General features: G+C 36.3%; 1 protein-coding gene across 3 annotated transcripts; it reads left to right on the top strand.

The window, feature by feature from the left end:
• LOC137391330 (ephrin-B2a-like) lies at positions 1 to 16970 on the top strand. 3 transcript variants are annotated; one of them, XM_068077771.1, is made up of 8 exons: positions 1 to 177; positions 5161 to 5310; positions 11258 to 11375; positions 11952 to 12159; positions 12798 to 12902; positions 13703 to 13750; positions 15141 to 15281; positions 16196 to 16970. In XM_068077771.1, exons 2-8 carry the CDS (start codon positions 5201 to 5203, stop codon positions 16333 to 16335), a joined length of 870 nt encoding a protein of 289 aa, XP_067933872.1. In that variant the 5' UTR covers positions 1 to 177; positions 5161 to 5200; the 3' UTR covers positions 16336 to 16970. The 3 variants fall into 3 exon arrangements, with proteins under 3 accessions (XP_067933872.1, XP_067933870.1, XP_067933871.1); XM_068077769.1 differs by lacking the exon at positions 1 to 177 and having other exon boundaries at positions 4923 to 5310; XM_068077770.1 differs by lacking the exons at positions 1 to 177; positions 13703 to 13750 and having other exon boundaries at positions 4923 to 5310.
• Positions 16971 to 22445: the final 5475 nt, after the last annotated feature.

The following is a 22445-nucleotide window of genomic DNA, read 5'->3' as shown; positions in this document are numbered from 1 at the left end:
TCTGCGACGATAAGGAACTTATCCAGTATCTGACTTCTCTTCTCAGTCATTTTGCGACCAAAGGTGTCTCTGAGACGACTCAATTTGCTTCTAAAACATTTTACGTTCTTCTGAGTTGACTCGTCGCTTTTGGACTATTCTGTATAAGGAGTTGCAGCGTTAAAGAGATTCTAGCGTGTAAGTCTAAACCTACTTACGTCTGCTATTAACACATTGTAGTTTATTGTACATGGGTATTGATAGCTACGCATATCCATACTCATGTAATGTGTTTACATAACATGAGACAGATGACATTGATTGTACATGGGTATTGATAGCTACGCATATCCATACTCATGTAATGTGTTTACATAACATGAGACAGATAACATTAATTTAATACTAATTCAGTTTCCATCTGTTAACTTTTACAAAAGTGAGATATTAGACTTCGACTAGGCGAGGAACAAAGATAAACATTTTGTTACAAAAGAGAGTGACTACAATATTGTAGTTTATAGCAAAATACATGTAGATAATAGCTTTTTATGTTTTTTAATTATATTTGCCAATTCTCTTAGAAAAAAACTCATCTTTTTAAACTAAACCTTTTTTTCTGACCTTAATTAGTGGAAGGATAAATCCTGGCTACCTGCACTGCCTACTTTAGGGTTGTTTTCGCAAAAATCAAAGTTATTTTGAGTGTTTGCATTTGACTCTGTACCAGGAGTCTATAATAGAACTTGTTTAGGTGAACCTCTAAAAGTGATGGAAGTTTTGTTGATTACTAAGGGAGCTCAACAGGAAGTGTTCAACAGTGAGAGCTTTCCAGAGCTGTCACATGATTCATAAACATCTGTAAATGACACGAGATAAAGCAGAAGAACAGCGTTTCCTCTTGTGTTTCTATTGGGCACAACAGAAAGTTAAGATGAGGGAAGACTATTTCAGTAGCTATAAAGTTAATAATAGTCAAGTTCCTAATAGCTATAAAGTTGGGAGAGGTTCTTTTACAAACTTATCTCAAACAGTTCATCCGCGAATTGATTACTCAGCTATGGAATTTTCTAGAAACAGCATATTTTATGAGTATGATCTAGAGTAAGAGGCTTAATTAAATGCACATAACTTTTTGCATTAAGAGATGACAATAAAATATAATGCTTTACTGTAAGAACGTTTACTATGAGTGCCTGGAAAGATCGTGAAAACATTTGTGAGCTAAAACAGTAGGCGAAAAACGTGGCCTGAAAATGGGTAAGCTAGCTAGAATACATAAGAGGAAGAGCAAATGAAAAGTTTGAAAAGATGGATAATGATAGAGGAGAATACAAGCAAACGATAGATAAGTTACCATTGTATTTAAAACAAATTACCAGTTGAATTGTTAACCATACAGACAAATAATGAATTGATTCTGTACTTTGCCTATATTGGATTTGTCTTCACTCTGAATTTGGCCTCTAAACGATCAGGTAGTCTCCTCCCCATTATAGTAGCGGCATACAAATATTATTTTTCGACTTATTCTCGAGACTATAGGATACAATATTGAATGACTGATATTGAATTAAGTTCACATATATTTGTACAAAAAGCTTTTAAAAATGACTATTCTTATAAACCGTTAAACATATTTGCAACATTTAAGAAGAGCACGTGTTAACGTCTTTTTTTGTGCTATCAAGTTCAAACATATCTTTGGTGATTCGAACCTTTAAAATTGAATTTGGCAGAAATATCCATCAAGACCCTATCAGCGAGTTTGTAAAATAACTAGTAGCTGCTAATTCTATAGGGCATTGCAGATCAGCTCTCCAAGCATTCTACATTATAGTTTAACCAGTGAATTACTCTCTTTTTTGGCAGCTGTTACATGTGAGTGACTCAATCAGCTGCCAAGTTCAAAGTTTATCAGATGTAAATGTCACAATTTTAGAACTCTTTTATAAAGGTGAAAACCAGAGATTTAATTTTGTTATGTTCTTTACACACTGTGTGTTTTTCTTTTACTAAGTAACCAAGATAGGGGAGAGTATAAACTTTCAGTGTTTTATCTAATATTGTACCGGAATAGTGAGTGATGTAATCGCTATGTTATGAACCAGGACTTGTCTTTGCATGAAATGTTTAGTAAGAGGTAGATGTAAAATGCTCTCCAACCAAATCAGAGACCTCCTTATTTTACGTAAGTTATATTAATTACGCTGTAACAAAATTATAATCAGCTTGTTTTCCATCTAAAAAAGTATTTTACTAGATTTTAACTTTGATTTCTACAAATTTAAATTTTTAAAAAATAATAGTAACGATGTGAATTTAAAATAGTTATCAATTTTTTAGGAGTTATGTAAAAGTCATATATAAATTATGAGGTGAACTTTTGAACAAACAAGCAAATGGTTTTGAAATAGTCGCAGGTGTAATACTCAGAACGCGCTATTAAATCTTATGGTTCAGTGAAAGAGCTTTGGCAGTGCAGCTGAAGACCCACCGTATGTGTAGTCTTGCCAACTGCATCAAATATATTTGATTGGGACAGAATATAGCTAAACATAAATAAACATTTTAATGGCACTGCGTCTGCTGACTTCGCTGCCAGCTCATAAACTATATTTAGAGCATTGAACAAAAATATTGCATAATCTCTGTTTCCGCAGCAGAACCACTTCTACGATACAACAGCTATTTTCAAATGATTTTATCTGTATAAGCAGTGGTCTTAAAGCGGCCAGAACGAATGACTTTAGTAGGTATAGACACTTCACGGCTTATCAGATGGCATTCCTAAATTTCTCAATCATGATTTTGCATTCTTCCATCCGTCACATTCAACCTCCACCCCTAGTTGAGAGCAGTCATAGTCTAGTGGAAACGAAACAATTTAGTCTCCTGACCAACCAGATTACTAAAAATCATCTTCTAGTATTTCCTCATATGATCTGATGTTGTATGATAGATATGGGTTGGGAAAATGGTAGTTTTATAGGAAGTATGGCAGCGTAGGCCTCCATTACCCGACAACCAACCCAAATCAACAATTTTGGTATTGTGGTCTTTAACGTTGCTCTTTATGTGATTTGAAGAAACTGTTGTTCCGTCGAACAGAGAGTACTGTATATTTTTCAATAACAACACAAAGGGCAAACAGATTGTTGAAAACAATAGCTGTAGAAGCATTCGGTCTGTAGTCATCGGTGAAGCCTGCTTATTATAATAGAGAGACTATCTTTGCTAAAACTTTAAACATTCCGATCTCGATAGTATTTCAGTTGGCCTCAACAAAAGTGGTGACAAATATGTTTGGATAAACTCCAGAATCGGGTGATACAATATGTTTGGTAAGCGTACAGATCAGTTATTCGTCATGCTCACGAGTAGAATCATCCGGAGGCTTGCCTACGCGTGCCATTTTTTATCTGTGACAACAAAGAATATTTTCTCATAATTATATCAGTAAGCGTACATAGTGATTTGAAAACGGGCCATCCTGTTGTCAGTGGTTGTTGGAGCTCTGACAACAGAACTCGATTGCACACCCTATTAATCAAATAACGATAATATTTTAGCTTATGCAACGTACAAGTATGATAATCATACATTGCAAAGTACCTAAATAGTCATGAATGTGTTGAATATTTATAACAAACAGTTTTTACTTGTAATCTCATTAGTGTTTTCAAAGAGTACATGATTTACTAAAATATACGAACTTTAAGCGCAATATTAAAAATGAACTTACACAAAATTCTAGTAAATTTTCGGTATGAAACTGATATTTTTCTTCTATTTCTGATTGTTTCTGATCTATGAGGCGATTCGATGGTCAGGAGGTTTCAAGATTAATATCGATAAAACTTGATCGCGGTTAAAACGCTCAGATCAAACGATGTGCGATTATGACATCCATAGTTGCAAAGAGACTGACAAATTAGAGACGCGTGGCGCTGCAACTTGAATGCAACAGCTGATATCAACTACAGCAACTAGTGATGTCATTTCACACGCGCTTACTTTCTGAGTGTTTTAATCGCGATGAAGTTTTATCAATTTTAATCTTGAAACATCCTGGCAGTCAAATCACCTAAAGCATCTAAAACAATTACAAATAATAAAAAATTACTGATAATTTCTGATAAAATCTATTAAAATTTTGTGTAAATTCATCTTTAACAAAAAGGTAACTCTATTGGTCAGGTGACTTGAAGCTGATACAGAGTAGTTTACAGTGAGTTAGCTCAAGCATATCCTAGTAGTAGTCCTAGTAGCTGGTGTTTAGTTTACGCATAGACAGCGTGTAGAGACAGAACAAACAGTTTGTATTCTATTTTTATCTGCGTTAAGATTCGCTGTCAGTATCTCAATTGATAATACAGAGCTGCCAACTAGTTGTTTACTACGTATTATCTCAATAGATGTATCTGCTGGTCTTACTAGTTTGTATTACATGTCTCTAGTCTATTGGCTATTTCAAAAGCATCAGTGAAACTATCTATCCATTTGATATAGAAGTAACAGCTGTATACAACAAGTATTACAGACAAATGTTTGTTTGAGTAGCTACCATACCGAACACAGCTGCTACAGGTTTCAGGCAGTGAAGGGAAAGTCCATGCTTCACCATTTTTCAATTTCCTACACAGATTTTGTAACTGCTTTTCCGTCACTTGTTTGTATTCAGTTTTTTTCCCAAAGGGTTTATCTTCATTAGCTTGAGATTAGCTTTATTAATATTTATGCGTTGGTAACGAGTTAATAATTACAGCGGGCTCGCAGACATAATCCCTCGAGTGCTGAGGCCGCATTAGCCGCATAAAAGTCTTACAAACTTACTTAGGAGTTATCTACCCTACTCCATTTGATTAATTGTTATTAAGCTCCGCCCACTTTAATATGCAGCTCTGATCGCTTTGAGCTACCAAAGCCATTGTACAGAAGCATTGCACACGATTAGGTGTCCTGCCAAGTAGTCCTTATACTTGTCACTTTTCACCTTCTTTTAGCGTCGAGCTCAGAAATCTGTTGTTAGAGACTTCGCCAGTCACTCGTTTACTTAAACTGTTGGAGTATCGCAAAGCTGTAAAATCATACATGACTCATTGTTTACCCGCGGAGACAGTCATCGGCTTGCTTAGGAGTGACACTTTTTAGGAACACCATGCTATTTGGTTGTTTCAGATGGACTGAACCAGCCGCACACACACATACCACGAGGAACATGACCCTTTTGCATATTATGCTCTCGATATTTGGGACTCTATCATTGGCAACAGACGGTGTCGAGACAGCACCGCCACTGGATATCTATTGGAACAAAACTAACAGCATGTAAGTACACTTGTAACTCACATGTAACTCTCATGTAAGTACATGTAAGTACATGCAACTCTCATGTACTTACATGTAAGTACACTAGTTCTTCTCTGTAAGTCGCATTAATTATAAATACAAAAAATAAGATGGTCTGTTACTCCTCTGCCTTTTCGGTTTTTATCATAAAATTTTTGGCGTGCTGCGGAATCTCGTGCGGTGTGCAAAGTGTATTCAGATGATTGGCTGTTGTCGAGGGGAAGCAGCAATTAGCAAGAAGTGAGTTAACCTTTTGGATGATTAACTCGATTTAGGCCCATAAACCTTCAAAGTTGGTTTCTCTGTCTGAAGGCGTGGCACATTGGGAATATATTAATTTCAATTATCTCTGCCATCTGACTGAACTGTGATAAATTAGAGAAAGAGGCCGGTGGCATTCGTGGCCAGTATACAAACATTTTAGATGTTACCGTTTATACTATATCTTCACCTGCTAACCACCTCCGCTGTAGCTTCATTCACAGCACTTTAGTATTTGAATAGTGGATGTTACGAGATGATCACAGGGCACAATCCAAGTTGATCCGTCCCTCCCCTAATTACTAGGTGTCAGCTGAAAAGCTGCCGATAATAAGAATAAGAATTGTGACTGACCCATCTGCACTCACTAAACCTATAATTGGTACAATAGACATAGAATTGTCAATTTAATGAGCTATAATTAGATGATCGCAAAGTTGAAGGCAGGTCTATGATTATTTGAGTATGCGCTCAGTGAGAAACATTCAATAGAAGGAATGAGGTCCGGCGGTGTCTAAAGCAGGATTGGTGAATGGTTAATCCAGCATAATCCGCTCAGGTTATCATTGTTTTCCCAGACTATTCAAGGATTCACTCATTCTATCTTTGTACTAGATTGACACTGCAAAGCAGAAACATTTTTAACAGGCTTCTGGTTGTGGGAACATGAGCAAGCTGACAGAGAGGCATCTGTCCATCTCATAAAGTCAACCAACCTCATTTCCTATCACTGCTCCACGAATTAAAACTATTTACCTTGGAATTGTGGTTTTTTGCTTGATAAGTGTAATCTTCTTCAAATATACTTAAACTAGCATTTCTCATAAGGAACTCTGGGGATTAGTGAGGGGGCGAGTAGATGAGTTCTGCTCGGTACGGCTGCATTATTGCATAGAAAATTATGAAGAGCTGTTTCGAGCTCTTTGTTGGTTGCTGCCTCGTAAAGAGCTCTCAAATCTCACTCGTGAGGACGAGCTGCGCAACAGCTGACGGCGATTAGCCGCAGTAGGTAGCTCTTCGCCGCACTCCCAATAATGACAGTTAATAACACATTTCTTTCTATGAATGTGGCACCGTCATCTCCTTCATCATCTAACGCAAACAGTTGACACTAGCTTGAGACAGCCGCCAGTAACAGTCACTCAAAGGTTTTTGTTTCATAAATAGTGGAAAGCCACAAACTGCACTTTTAGTTAAACATTGTGGATGGGCCCAACCTTTAAGAGTTGTTATGCGCGCTAATCTCACCTGTACGCGAGTAGAATGTCTCTGATATGGTTTGTCTTGCGTGAAGAGATCAAATAACAGCGATGAGTCGAGAGGAACGCAGTTCTCATGCTTGAGGTGTTATTATAGTGTTACCCGATCCTCAGCGCGTCTTCTTTCTTTCCGATAGTTCTAGTCTTGAAATATTCCCCTTGAGTCACCAGTTAATGAGGAATAATAAACGTTCTCTTAAACTGCGTAAATTTTCAATTTGACTAAATGGCCGAAATGGACTAGCACTTCAATTCTCTAATTAAAAATTGTAAATAAATGACTTTTTGATTAGTTTCATTTGACATGATGGACCTCCTTCCATAAATATTATTACCTGGAATGTCTGATGTCGCCCTTAATCAGTCATCAAATAGGTTTGATACGGCTTCACCTATAGTCAGCTCACTCTTCGCCACTTTCATCTCCTTTCAAACATAATGGACCGTTAGAATAATAACTGAATTAGCCAGCTCCAGTCATTCAATCAAGCTAGATTTTAATCAAAATATTGCTAAGATTGTTTGAAACAATATGCGTAAAAACAATACAATGCTGGTCGCAGAGAAAAAATAACTGCAGCTCTTTGTCCAGGATCAATCTATGTAACACGCCGTATCTTGCCATCTAACGAGCATATTTCTATGCATGCTTACAATCCTTATGTGACAGATATAGGCTACATGATTTCTTTCATTGTTCTTTCGTATTTTTCTGTAAACTTTTTGCACCCAGGTACGATTTAGTCAGCCGACACAATCCTGTTTACAGATTGATTTTTCACCCTAATGGGCAATCTGCAAAGAGGTCTTATTTGACCTTTTCACCATTTATAACTTGGCAGCTGCCTCACCTATGATCAAACACTTTTTAGTTTCTAGCAACGTCAAAACACTACTGAAGTTATATCACTCGTAGCAGCAACGCAATAACATTTCAAACAAATCATAGAGGTTGGCATTATGGGAATCATATCTCCATGTTTCATTTGTTATTTAAGAGAATGTCAGCCTCCACCTGCTCATCTGGCAGTTTACTGATTTCTGGTAACCAGGTCGATGTTGTGGCCTCTACTGCCTCTAAGACCACCTTGCAGTTTTAGTATTTCAATTAACAAAATTGCAAGGTCCTTTCTAACACGTACACAAAAGATGTAGTTGTGTTATTTTTTGTGTATTTAATAACAACTTTGAAAAGCAGCCTTGCTGGGTGGGCGAGTTGTTAAATGACTTTGGAGTGCGAGTGAACAATACTCTCTTTGCTAGAAGAATATTTATTTTTAAGTTTAGTTGATATCGTTGAGGCGATTGTTGTTGACACTGAGGTAACTAGTACATTCTCTGCGCCCGAGTCTGCCTCCTGCTTGGCCCATTTTTATTGTTCATTGTGAAGGAGAACAATTAATAAAATAAGTTTTTAGCTTCTTAAATGGCCGTCGCGCATAATAACGACGTGCGACATCTAACAAAAGAAATCTAGAAAATTAAACTGTAACCCGAGCCAGCATCGCTTTTAGACAGATCGCCGTGGGTACTGACAACTGGGTTGAATAGTTTTCACTTCGAAACAATGATTAATGCTGGCAGTGAGACGATATGCTATGTCATCGCACACCCAGCCCCATTCATTCTCTTTTTGGCCTTGTTTGCTGTCTGCGATAAAATCGATTGAGTCCTGACCATAACAGCTCTGTCTCCAGCAGACGCGAGGAAAAGATTTAGGATAACATTTGTCTGAGTCACACGTCCAAACAAGCAAAGCTCGCATAATGAATGTTTGCCTTCTTCCCAGAGAGAGGCTTTGAAACACTCTTGCTGATGCCTTTTGTGACACACTGTTAGCTAGTAACTGATCTAGTCACCCAAGTCATAGCTCGATGGATATACACTGTTTCCATTGCGCGAAGAAGCGGATTTGGAATTGTGTGCACGTTGAGTAAACTTGAGACAAATACTATAATGGATATTTGCGTGTTGTGGATTAACACGGACACTGTTAAAAAAGATGAGGATTTCTATGTCAAAGGTCGTGGCGACATATTTTGAACTGCTCAAACTAAAATATGAATGACTGAAGTTTGAAAAATGTTTGAAATGGAATAGCTTTCATGGCTTTTTTTCATCAATCGCAAGTGACGTTTTCTCCTTTGACAAGCATGATACAATCAGAAAAAATTTGCGAGTGAAAAAACTCGCTTGACTTGCGGAGTTTTGTCATTTACGTCTTGTGGATGACCCAAGCTCGCAGATTAACCGCCTCATGGAAACATAGTAATAGCGATAATACAATAATTATGCCTTTTTAGTTCGACTCTGTATTTGACACCCCCTCACATGGATGATATGGAGCGCCAGCCATCATTATAGTATGCTTAATCTTCCAACCGGTTGAGAGTGTCTCGCATATGCGTAAAAACTTTTTAGCTAAAGACAGCTGGACAAGTTGTAGACATTTTCTCAGAGAAATTTCAGGCAGAACTTGCAACACTCTCGGCAGCGGCGTGCTAACCACTAGCGAGCCTCTGCAAACTTTGTGGACAGAAAGGGCGGTAGGAGTCAGTAATTCCGGTGCGATCCTCTTTGTGATATTTTTTACAACTCACTAGAGTGTGTGTCAACATTTGACATTTGCGATTGAATCATAAATTCCAAGAGTATAACGGATAGGATGATTACGGAGTGACAAGTACGGTACAACTAATATAGATAAATATTTTATTATATATGGCCCTGAATGAACGCCGAATTTGAATTAGAATGATTTTGCGGTCAACTATTAGAGCCTCAAAATGCAAATTCAGGTGAGGGGTGATTAATGTTATGTAATAACCTTGCTGGTAGCCATTAATTGGTGCAATGTTGATTAACAACCAGCTGTTATTCAAACCAAAATTAGATACATTCTAACTTTTGCCTATATTGCGGTTGATTTACCTTGCTGGAAATTATTTCTGGTAAATGAGCTGTGCGAGATTTAACAGACGCCAGAATTACTAGCCATTCTTATCGAAATTTTCGGCTCTGATCATTAGGTCTATTTCCTTTAGCGTCTCCCGAAAGACTGAGTCATTCTTAATATTTCTGCTATTCCTTGCTCAGCCCACCGGCTCGCAGAGTTCGGTATTTATGGCTATTAAACGTTACACCCAGTTGGAGTGCTAGACAAATTGGTCAAGTGTTTGCCAATGAACCCCCAGCGTGATTTCCTACAAAGGTGCCTTTGATTGTCTTGAAACAAAAACCTCAAATCTGTGTTTTGGAAGTAGTGCGTCTGTGTGTCCTAAAATAGCAACTCAATCAATATAACAATATTTACTGTTTGTTCCATCATAATATCTGACAGCCAGTGCGCTGTTTAGTAAATTGTAAAACCTATCAGCACATAAAAAAGAATTGTTGATTGGAAAGAGATAAAAGACTAACAGAGGCTGGCTTTAGACTTGTGGGAGGATCGATGGACTTTATATTGATACCATAAAGTGTGAGCAACAAGAAAAATCACCGGGACTGCTCTAGTCTGAATGATTGATGTTCAGAATAAATTTATTTTCCAGCCATACAACAGACTATCTCGACAATGTCATAGTTATTATCAGTGTTGTTTGCTGCACGTAATGGCTAAACCATAACACTTCCAAGTTTGTTGTAAAAGTTTTATATAGTGGATATATAGCAGGTTTTAGTGAGCTGTATTATTGATACACTCCGGGTGACACTAGTATATTCATATCTCCTAAGTTTGAGGCTTCGAATTCCAGTGATCGTAGCTCAGCCCGACTGTACCTAAGCGAGCTATTAATTATCAACTGGGGTGTGAAGGAATCTTTGTGCTAAATTAGATACTCCAGTGGTCATTGAAGTAATATAATTCCACTTGAGTTAATACCCGTAGTCATTTAGAGCCAGTAGTTTATCTTAAAGATAGCCTCCATTTAACAGCTTTGTAGACAAGTTGATCATAGTCACTTCTGTCTGCTGGGTATCTTATGATAAACAACTTGTATCACTTCTCAGTGATAGATCAGCAAAAGTTTGTTTTTAAGCGACCGCTAACCTTTCCTTGTGTTAAAGAAAGACTGCAACTTTCACTCATAAATCAGCATTACAGCCGAGCACTAAGCATATGATGGAGTTTTAAAGTCTCTATCGTTTTTTATTCACTTATAAGTAACTCTCTTCTGCTTCTCCGCCGCCTTTTCTCTGTTTCGCTTTGCGCCTTGCGCTTATGCAATATTTCATAACGTAGTAAAGATAGGTTGTACCAGCATATAAAATTTCTAGAGGGTGTGAATTAACCTTGTGTGATTTTTGCAGATTTTAGGTTGTATTAAAGAATCAGGTTGTATCAACATTTTTTTAATTTAAGTGAAATTAAATTATTAATTTCTTACATTTATTAATTTTTGCAGATTTTCTCACTCAAACAATGACCATATATTAGAAGTACAGATAAGGGAAAGAATTCGGTTTCTATGCCCATTTTATGACAGTGAAGAACCTCAAGCAGAGCATTATATTATATACAGGGTAAGTTTATGGCCTGCTTATCTGCCAGTTATTTATACAAGTTGTTTCACGTGTAAGAGTTGTCTGCCTAATGTTTAGCTATATTATGAAATACTCAATTGATAACATATGGTAAGTACTGAACACACTGGTTGCCAATTTTCAATTGTTGATTGTATTTTCCTTCATACATCATGTACATCTTACTTACAAGCTCTGAGCTAATGGCCATGCAGTGAGGAAGCGCACAGGTGTGTCAATTCAACTGTCCGATACTTGACACACTCGTAATACCCTTTAACCAATGTCATCAATTCTTCAGGCATCCACTGTTTGCGTGTCTCTTGTAGTAGATTTTAAGGTGATCAATTCTATGTGTTGTTTGTTATTCTATTGTACCCGAGAGATCTAAGTGGAGATATCATCGCACGCTGCTTTTGTATCTAAATAATCTCGCTAAACATTGCGTGAGAGTCTACAATTAGCACCATCTTATTGAAATCTCTTATCATGAACATTATGACTAGACTCGCTTTCAGGCAAATTGTTAGTTGTGCAACTTCGTTTAACTAGAATGCATTCGTTTTACATTTCTAGCTTCCAAAGCATTTCTACGATGACTGCTATATCCCATCAGATGCGAGTGAATCTCAACTAAGGACTCAGTATGGTATTGAGAAGGTACACAATTGCAGCTCACCATATAATCAATCAGTATTCATATCCTACATTGACTCATTCATCCCACTCCCCGGAGCATATGGAGGGCTAGCTTATAACACGGGTACTGAGTACTATTTCACATGTAAGTACAAATCAATCAAACTTGTCAAAGAAATATTAATATATTATATAACATGATTGTTCTGGGAAACTAATAATACTATGCAACAAAGTTATTCATTTTTTGTGGTAAACTTGTCTTGAATTGCAATCCATTACAGTAAGCAAAATTACAAAATATTCAAACTCATTGTTCTTTATTGAGATTTATCTCCCATGTATAGAATGATTCCATATGTGTGTAGCATAGAGAGCTAGTTAACTACATGCGCTTTAAAAGTCCAGTTCATTTCCTCAATTTCCAAAAGGAACTGCTTCCAATCACTAAATTAAAATTTGAGAAAAAGTGCATTAAACTCATTAATAATTTTGAAAGTATAAATTAACTTTTTAATTTCACTTTCTGCAAATATCCCTCAGACCAGCTTCGTCATCATTCTAGTGAGATGACGAGGGTTGCCATCGCACAGGACATTTACAGCAACCACTTAAACCCTTTTTCCAGGGTTGTCTTCGACTTAGTCGATCTTCTAACATGTATGGCTTTATTGTCACGTACATGTAGGACTTCCCTCGTTCACCGTAACCTTTGATTATACTTTTAATGCTCCCGCAACTAAATCCTTCTCTTCCTACAAATTATATAATTTATTTTTATAGCAATATCAACAGGCACCAGCTCTGGGATACGTAACAGAAGATCAGCAAACAGTGCGTGTAAAAACTATAACATGAAGGCGATAGTTCGTGTCTGCTGCAACGACAGTAAGTATCGCTAAGAAAAGCTGTCGTCTACTAACTATTATCTTTCTATGAAGCGATGATACCATATGAGTTGAATGGTTGAAAATAGGAAACGAGTTCAATGATGTACTTTGGTCTCTTTGACTGAGATCTATCAAGAATAAGTTCCCATCATTTAGGGGTACGGGTCTCATTAGTATCTCTATGAACTTTCTTATTGATTGGAGGCTGTGCTATAGAAATATTAAAACATACTAAGTCATTAACATTAGTTTTGTCTCATTAAATAGACTGAGCTCAATGACGTGTCCTTGACACTAGAACCATGATGCTAACAACCATGGGCTTTCGTTTCGACCTCATATCAGTTATGATTTGAGCTTGGAATAACGACTGTATGTGTGTATGACTATCGTCTGGGTTAAATCACCTCACAGAAAACAGTATATGCGATGCATCAGTGACCTTTGCCTACAGATTCTTTGCTATGTTAGCTTATCTGAGGCCATTTTAAAAGTTAATTAATATTCATTTTTAACTACACAGTTGCATAACTCCCTCAAACACTGCTCGTTCACGATGATGTCATCATGACGGGTTTTGTGGCCTTTCCTTAACCTAACGCTAAATCTCACATCTATTGGTTCTGTGTCATTGCTTTCTCAAGAGCTTCATTTACTTCTGAACTCATCTCTACCATCATAGATTTATCTTGAAACCGCTTGGATTAGCGCAGCAAATCTGTCGCCATGTCAACCATTTATCATAATGAACAACATCTCTTATCTCTATATTTTAACATATTCTCTTCACCTCTACAGATGCCACGCATACCTGCCCAAAAGGGGCGAACATTTGCGCTAGAACAGGTTCGTGTTGAAATACAGATATGTTTAGTTTTAGGTCACAATGCCATAGCCTACCTTCCTCTCGAGAGCATGGCTGGGCATCTGTTCACCGTCCCTACTTATTATTTATTACCATGTATGCTGTCACCAGCTGACGCATGGGGTTTTATGTTCTACACTTATTGTAGTATTCTCTCATCACACTCCGCTTTGACATCTTCTGCTGCACTTAGTATTTGCTTCCGCTGAATTATAATGTTCATCTCCAATATCTCATTCAAGCCAACACTAGATGAGTTAGCATACATTCCATGAGTGCCAAACAATAGTTACTTATTAGCGTATTAGCTAAGGTGTAAGGCATCACTTCGACATAGACTATGACTAGACCGTGTCCAACGAAGTATACGTGTCTATACTAGTTGTATCAGAGGTACTAGTTGGAACTTTGACAAACTCAACTATTTTGTGCCGTAATTTCCTCAAAAATTCCAGACTTTTGATTGGGGGACAGACACAGTGTCGCATGGAAGTCAAATGGACAAGATTAATGTTATACAAAGGTTAGATTATTGTTATACAGTGATACGTTCAACTATATGCTATACAGCTACATGTATATGTAACTAGTTATATGTTATCCAGCTATATGCTATATATCTATATGCTATACAGCTATATGCTATAAAGTTATATGCTATACAGCTATGAGGCTAGGTGGTATCAAACTCAAAAAACATTAGGGAAGTACTGAGCAAATTTGTGAATATAAATAGATCAACAGATTTAACAATGAGTGACAGATGATTGGAATCATATTATTATTATTATTATTATCGAATCATATTCGTACTTCAACAGTTATCAGCTGTGATTATAATAGACTCAATGTTACCGAAGCAACAAATTTTTTTAATAAGAATACAGTTTTCCTTGTCACTTCATGGTGAACAGCTCAAATGATTACTAGCAATATAGTATTTAAAATAATAACATTTTTAATAACAGCTTGAAAAATACATATTTAAATCAAAGTATTTGAACTTTTTACTAACTAAAAACAAAACTGCATAAGTAGGATTTCAAGAACAAAGTTTGTACCTCCAGTGTGCTTCCCTTCACGGCATAGTTGCCCCAAGTTTAATAATAGTTATCACATTCCACACCGCCTCTCTGTTCTCCTCTTTTGCGTTTTGACCTTTGCGTTATATAGTTAGGTAGCTTGCAGCTATATGTAACAATAAATTGCACACTTCTTAATTTTGCTACCCACGCTGTTAATCTTATAGCAAATATCCGACATTTCTGAAAATCTTATGAGATCATCGTATGCTTTAAATGCTGGTCTGCTGAATACAATGTCTCACCGTGACAGATCATTTTTAGTAATTCTCAAGAATTCATATTTTAGCATTCACAAACCCTCCACTCTTCACTGGGCCGACAAGCACAGCTCTATCAAATTCGACAGTTTCTACGACAGATTCTACTATTCCTAGCACACAGCCGACTATTAGTTGGACTACACTCAAATCTGTAACCTCTAGCAAAAGTAAGTTACCTAAGGCATGTGTCTAAGGTGTCTAGCTCGAGTTTATTAGATTGTGACAATTTGTCTTGGTGAATTTATGGCACAACCATTTTGTGGGTAGTTAAAATGTTTTTAAGACATATTTTCATATAGTCTGTTCAGCTATCAGATGATATACAGGTCATTAACCACAATCTCCGGGTGGATGACCAAGGTAAGGGCTGTAACATTTCAATTTTGCGGGAGTGCTTGTAAATACTAAAGCGTTTGTTTTTTTCTGTATACTTTTCCATGAAGTTGATATGTTTGTACTCAGTAAACCAGTCAATTTTAAAAAGTCAATCTCCAAGATACATTTCCCTAGTGCTAGAGTCTGGCACTTTGCTTACTGATCCTTTACACAAACACCTGCAAGGGTTTGTCACTCGGGGCTAACTCGAACACCTTGCCCAACTTCGCTGCGTATTCTGTGAGCTAGTGTCGCTTTTCTTAGTTTAGGAGTTGAATTACATAACGCAGATCATTTCATAAAGCAAGTGACGAAGTGACTTTTTGTTGTAGAAGCTAATTTGTTGAGTGGTTCACAATTTCATAAGCAACAAGTCCAAATATCATCGCCGACAGTCTGTCTATTAGTGTTTTTATAGGGTTTTCATCGATAGAAACAATATTGACACTTGTCCGTACATGGACACAATAGCCTATTGCCAAGTGAGCTCGAGTTTACACAGTCATTCAGCACTAGTATAATCATATTTTCACCGTTTCATCTTACAAACACCGAGCCTTGATACATATGCCGCACGGATAACTAGTAGGCCATGACAGTTAGTTCTCTATTGTTTGTCTTTTGGACAACAACAAATTTAAAAGACGTCATATCTACAGCGAAAGAATGCTGTCTCTTCATTTTACATTTGTCTCTTTTTTCATAGGTCCTACAGAGAAGACAACTGCTTCATCATCACTTACAGAGACGCAAGTGAGAGACAATTCTTCACCTGTAACATTATTGTCTGTCAGCACTTTGCTTCTCAGTTTAATATGTGGCCAAATAGCATTCGGACTCACGTAACAACTTCCTATTATGCAAGACCAAATTGATATTACACGATATTATTCAATGCAAAAATAGCGAGTCCTCGATATTTTCTATTTCACGATAGACAAATTTTTACGCCATATGGTGATATTATGGGGTTTCATAGAAATTTTTGCAAGAAAGAATCTTACTTCTGTTTTTTTTAACTTGTATGCGACAATAATGTACCAATAAGATTATGCTCAAGGTTTTGTTGGTAGCTAACATTTACCTGTCCACTGCAATTTTAAGTGGGCGTGATTATCTCCTCATACCTGCCTAGCGCGTAACTACCGAGGAAAGACAAACCCTGCTCAAGTACAAACTCTCTGGAAAGATAATCCAGAGATCAAAGATAATCTTGTTATCTTTAATCCTTCCGACAAAATTCCAGAAGACATTATTATTATTATTTAAGTGTTATACGTACGGTATAAAGGTGCTATTTATTGGGTTTTTAGGGAAAAATTGTACATATTAAGTAGTAAGGGTATTTCTTGGCTTAACATGCAAACCAGCAAACTTTATGTACAGAAATCAAATTGCATTTTAAGCATCTCTACTTTAGTTAAGATTTTTGATTTTTTATCATACTATCATTTTTCGCAAATATAATTTGTGATGCTGTCTACGTGTGTTATATTTATTATGAAGAAATGGAATTCACCCAGGTCAAAGACAGGCAATTCGCACTTCGGTAATTGGGTCCTTTTTTTCAGTCGTTCAGTGATTATTTAATCTGATTGTTTTACGAGTCCACTTTAAAGATCCAGTAGTAATAAACAAACAATAAGGCAGCAGGTGAAAACCAATCAACTTCTATTATTGTCATCAACAACATAAAAATATAAATGTAACGTTACCGCTGCGCGCTTGTCATAGAGCAGTCTCAGCCAGAAATAAAGATGATAGTCCACAGTACAGAAAAATCAACCAGAAATCCAGAATTAACCAGATTTGTCAACCAGAAATCCTCAACCAGACTGACTAATATCTTACAAACTGTATAGCGCAATAATAATTACAAAACAATGATCCTAGATTTTGGAAAAGTTACTTTAGAAAGCTAGCCTTAGCGAAAAAACAGACTACTGAGGGAACGGGGTAACCAACTAGTGGTTTTAGCCCCATGCCAAGTCAGCCAGAAAACTGAGTCCCACTTCAGTCGCGACATCAGAAATCAGTATCGACATTATATTTATGAAATTGTTGGATCCTTGATATCAAACAGAAGTTTATAGTTACCTCTTCTACATGTATATCAATTTGGTAGTCACCAGGCTTTAACTAACTTTTCATAACCAGGAAGGCTTGGACCTTTATAGATGAGTGTGTGGTGTTTTATTTCCCTATCTCGTTAACACTAGTACAAATGTCTGGAAATCACAAACAATTATAACATGCATGTGCGAGGCCATCATAAAACAACGTAGTCCCAGGTACACACAATGCATGACAATGTACTTGTAGTTGTAAAACTGCTATGCGTCAGTAATATGCTATAAAAACATAAAGCCTCCCACTATTGCAGGGCAATAACAGCGAGCTTGTAACCTTAAAGGTTGACTTGCAACAAAATTCACATTACAGTTATTGAATCTTTATTACAGTTTTTGAGCTTTTAAGAGCTTGTAATCACATTTCCACATATTTTGCATCTACAACACAACAGAGTAAAAACATGGCAATCTTTTGATACCAAATAACTGTAATGTGAATTTTGTTGCGAGTCAACCTTTAAGGTTGAGAAGAGAAACAGCTAATAATTGGCGTTAATTCCTTAACAAAATGATCAGCAGTTGAAGGACTGCAACACAATCCGAGTTTGTCCAGGGCATCTGTTGTGTAACCCGCTCCCATGGCTGGTTAAAGCTAGCCTAGCTTGTTAGCTATTTTGCAAATTTAAATCAGATAAAGATCACTTAAAAAATTCGGGTACTAGAGCTATGCATATGATTAAATAGTGGTATGTTGATGGATGAATAGGGCTATGTGTATGGATGAATAGAGCTATGTATATGTATGTATGTATAGTTGCTTTTAGATATGTGGCCATTCTGACTTGCATGACCTTTGGATATGACCTTTGGATAGCTGGTAATTAATGTTTAACAGGAAACTGATACACTGAGTACTAATTTGTTAGTACCATATTACTACATACCACCATAAAATCTATTGGCTAATGCCAAAGATAGAACGACAGCCATTAAAGAATAACATGTCAGTTTGCAATGCAAGTTTTTTTAAAGGAAAATAGCTACAAAAATAGCACCTCCGAATCGCTTAGTATAAAAACACTTTTAGTCTATGAAAGAGCATATATTATACGTTCAAAAACGTTAAGGATAAACTACCTTTATAGACGATAAACTTGTCAGCCACCATCTATTCATTGACTGTGTTAAGAGAAGTGTGCACTAGCTGATAATCCTATATTAGATTTCAGCCTATACCTGTGTCAACTAATTTGCTATGTAAGTGATCCCTTTAATGAATAATACAAGTAATGCAGTTGATGCCAGTTGTTTTTTCTTTCGTGTTACTGGTTATAAGCACTCGCGGTTTGAAACAATAGCTTCATGTAGCAGCTGTCCAGTAATGCACTGTTGTTCAACAGAGCCACGAAACTTTCTAGTAACTATGAATTTATATTAGAATGATAGCTTAGTATATATTTGTATGATAGTCTAGTATATATTAGTATGGTAGCATAGTATATATTAGTACGATAGTCTAGTATATATTAGTATGATAGTCTAGTATATATTAGTATGATAGTCTAGTATATATTAGTATGATAGTCTAGTATATATTAGTATGATAGTATAGTATATATTAGCATGATAGTCTAATATATATTAGTATGATAGTCTAGTATATATTAGTATGATAGTATAGTATATATTAGTATGATAGTATAGTATATATTAGCATGATAGTCTAGTATATATTAGTACGATAGTCTAGTATATATTAGTATGATAGTATAGTATATATTAGTATGATAGTCCAGTATATATTAGTATGATAGTCTAGTATATATTAGTATGATAGTCCAGTATATATTAGTATGATAGTATAGTATATATTAGTATGATAGTATAGTATATATTAGCATGATAGTCTAGTATATATTAGTATGATAGTCTAGTATATATTAGCATGATAGTATAGTATATACTAGTATGATAGTCTAGTATATATTAGTATAATTTTCTAGTATATATTAGTATGATAGTCTAGTATATATTAGTATGATAGTCTAGTATATACTAGTATGATAGTCTAGTATATATTAATATGATAGTCTAGTATATATTAGAATGATAGTCTAGTATATATTAGTATGATAGTCTAGTATATATTAGTATGATAGTCTAGTATATATTAGTATGATAGTCTAGTATATATTAGAATAATAGTCTATTATATATTAGTATGATAGTCTAGTATATATTAGTATGATAGTCTAGTATATATTAGTATGATAGTCTAGTATATATTAGAATGATAGTCTAGTATATATTAGTATGATAGTCTAGTATATATTATTATGATAGTCTAGTATATATTAGTATGATAGTCTAGTATATATTAGTATGATAGTCTAGTATATATTAGTATGATAGTCTAGTATATATTAGAATGATAGTCTAGTATATATTAGAATGATATTTGTTGATAGGATCGGTCAGAGCTTTAACTTTGTATGTTTTAAAGCTTAACTAGTTTAAAGTAATTTAAGAACTTGAAAATTTTACAAATTCCACATGTGAAAGAAGTTAGTTTGATCGAGAGGCATTGTCTGTAAAACAATTAAAAATAATTATTTTAATACAGTGCAATAAAACTATTTTTGTTAGATTTGGGTTTACTACTTTAAGAAAGTTTGTTTAATATTAACTTGATAAAGTAATAACAAGGGTTGCCTTTTGTGATGATATTGAGCCGATATTGTTATAACTTTCACATCGTGCTCAAAGCCTATCCCTTTCATGCATAATTCCAGCTTGTGAATGATGCTGTGGCAATGCAAAAATTTTAGCAAGTGGCACGTTTAGACTGAGCTATGAAACCTGTATGTTGGACAATCATAGTCACTGTTTTCATGACTCGTATGATACACATTTGGGGCTAGGCGAAAGTTGAGTTACTTTGCAATCCAGTGTTCCAACGAACATTTGCACGATGGGTGCATATGCATTTAACGCCAGTGCTTGACCCCATAGGTCAAGTATTAACCTAATTAGTGACTATAAATAACTAGCAGTCTTGTCACGCTAAGCTTGGCAGCAATCGTTGGAACGTTGGTGCATTGCGATTTGAGACTGCTCAAATTGAAATAAAAACGACTGAAGCGTGAAAATGTTTAGAATGGAATAGCTGACGATATTTTAACGCTGATAATTCGCAAGTGTCGTTTCCATTATTCACAAGCATGATGGATTTAACAAAGATCTGTGAATCGAACAACTCGCTTCGCTTGCAGATTTATGCCGTTTCCATGATGCGGTTAACGTGCGGATTGGCTCAAATTTGCGTGTCATGGAAACATAGTGAGTAGGAACCTCGTCTGTAGTCACCGCTACTGGCTTCTTTAATTAGAAAAACTCATGTGAAACTCAGCAGTACCAATGGTACCTTTACCGAACCAAATGGGCCTTGATCCTGCTACAAATGTCAACTCTTGTCTAGGTTATCTTCAATAACAGTAGTGTCTGGAGTTCCACACGTGGAGAGACTTTCAAACGCTATCTGTACTAAAACCAACAGCTATGTTGTACTGCTGCTGTCCCTGTACCTGTTACACTGTATTGAATGCTAAACCATCTGCGCTTTGCTAGATACCGATCTATCTGTTTGGCCAAGGTTCCAGACATGATTGGCACAAATCAAGCCATCATAGATGCCTCCAGTCGGATGCCATAGAGAGGCGAGAATAGATCAATTCCATTTTCGCACCTTCAAATATAATTTTGGCTGTTATCATCAGCAGCTTCTTTGGCAACTTCTACATCGGAGACGCCTTCTTGTCGATCAGATGTTATGGTGGCTCCATACGAGACTATCGCTTACCCAAAGCTGCCATTAGCTCACATGCATGTCAGTGGTTAGCATTCTAGGTTTTGTGACATGTAGTTAAGTGTCTCTCCATATTGTGCTGCATCGCCATTGCTACAGTCACCTTGCAAATAAAACACATGCAGGTTTCTTTCACACTCATAAAAAAGAACGCCTCATCCAATTTTTTGTGTGAGGGATGCACAATCTTTTTGTTATGCATTAGGGGTTAGAAACTGCATTCGGTACCTACCTTCACTGCAACTGTCAGCTAGCTAAATTATACACACAATGGTGCCCTTTGAATTAAAAAAGAACCATTAGTTGAGAGAGTTCATCTAAACCTACAAGCATCTAAACAACACAGTATAACATTTTAAAATATTGTCATCTTCAATCTATATAAATGTAAATGTGATTACAAAATAGGAACAATAAAATTTTATAAAGCAGCAAAAAAACACCACAGTGCCAGACTACTCTAAGAGATAAAATAACCACGGGTCACCAAGACCCGAACAGACAAGCAAAGAATTTATTTGTAACCCAAATAAATCCCCAAATCACGAGCTACCCGAACGGAGCAGGTGCAACTAGGAGCAAGTGGCTGAGTCTGAAATATATGATAAGGCAAAAATACAAAAACACAAATAGCGAATGCAAATGACAAAAAACAAATCGCTATGAACAGGGTTAGCCAATCAGTTTGAAGCTCTTGAGTAAAAAAGTGCTTGATGTTGGCTGGATCTCACTTGACCTAGTAGATTTTATTTTTTACTACCCTGGAAAACAGTGTGCCGTAAAGACTGGTTCACACTATATCGCCATTTGTCAGCGTTTTCCTTTCGACGTTCATCGTCGATTATGTGAACCGTGAACCCATGGCATCAACGAAGCAACGTGGACGCGTCAGGAAAGTTTGCAGCAGTCAAACTTTCCCAATATTTCGCCTGAACATCGACGACCGCCTTTTAAATGTGAACCATTTCGGCGATGGTAACTTGTGGTCGCCGATAGCGTGATTTATTTGTTTCCGTTTA

Source organism: Watersipora subatra, chromosome 3 (assembly GCF_963576615.1).
Source record: "Watersipora subatra chromosome 3, tzWatSuba1.1, whole genome shotgun sequence".
NCBI lineage: Eukaryota > Metazoa > Bryozoa > Gymnolaemata > Cheilostomatida > Watersiporidae > Watersipora > Watersipora subatra.
This window is presented reverse-complemented; position numbering and strand designations above follow the sequence as displayed.

What these genes read in the sequence shown, in the direction of transcription:
- LOC137391330 (XM_068077769.1), top strand. Translation starts at nt 5,141, where the DNA reads ATGCTATTTGGTTGTTTCAGATGGACTGAACCAGCCGCACACACACAT. An exon ending in AGCATTATATTATATACAGG is followed by an intron (nt 11,376 to 11,951) that starts GTAAGTTTATGG and finishes TTACATTTCTAG; the next exon opens with CTTCCAAAGCATTTCTACGA. An exon ending in ATCTGTAACCTCTAGCAAAA is followed by an intron (nt 15,282 to 16,195) that starts GTAAGTTACCTA and finishes CTTTTTTCATAG; the next exon opens with GTCCTACAGAGAAGACAACT.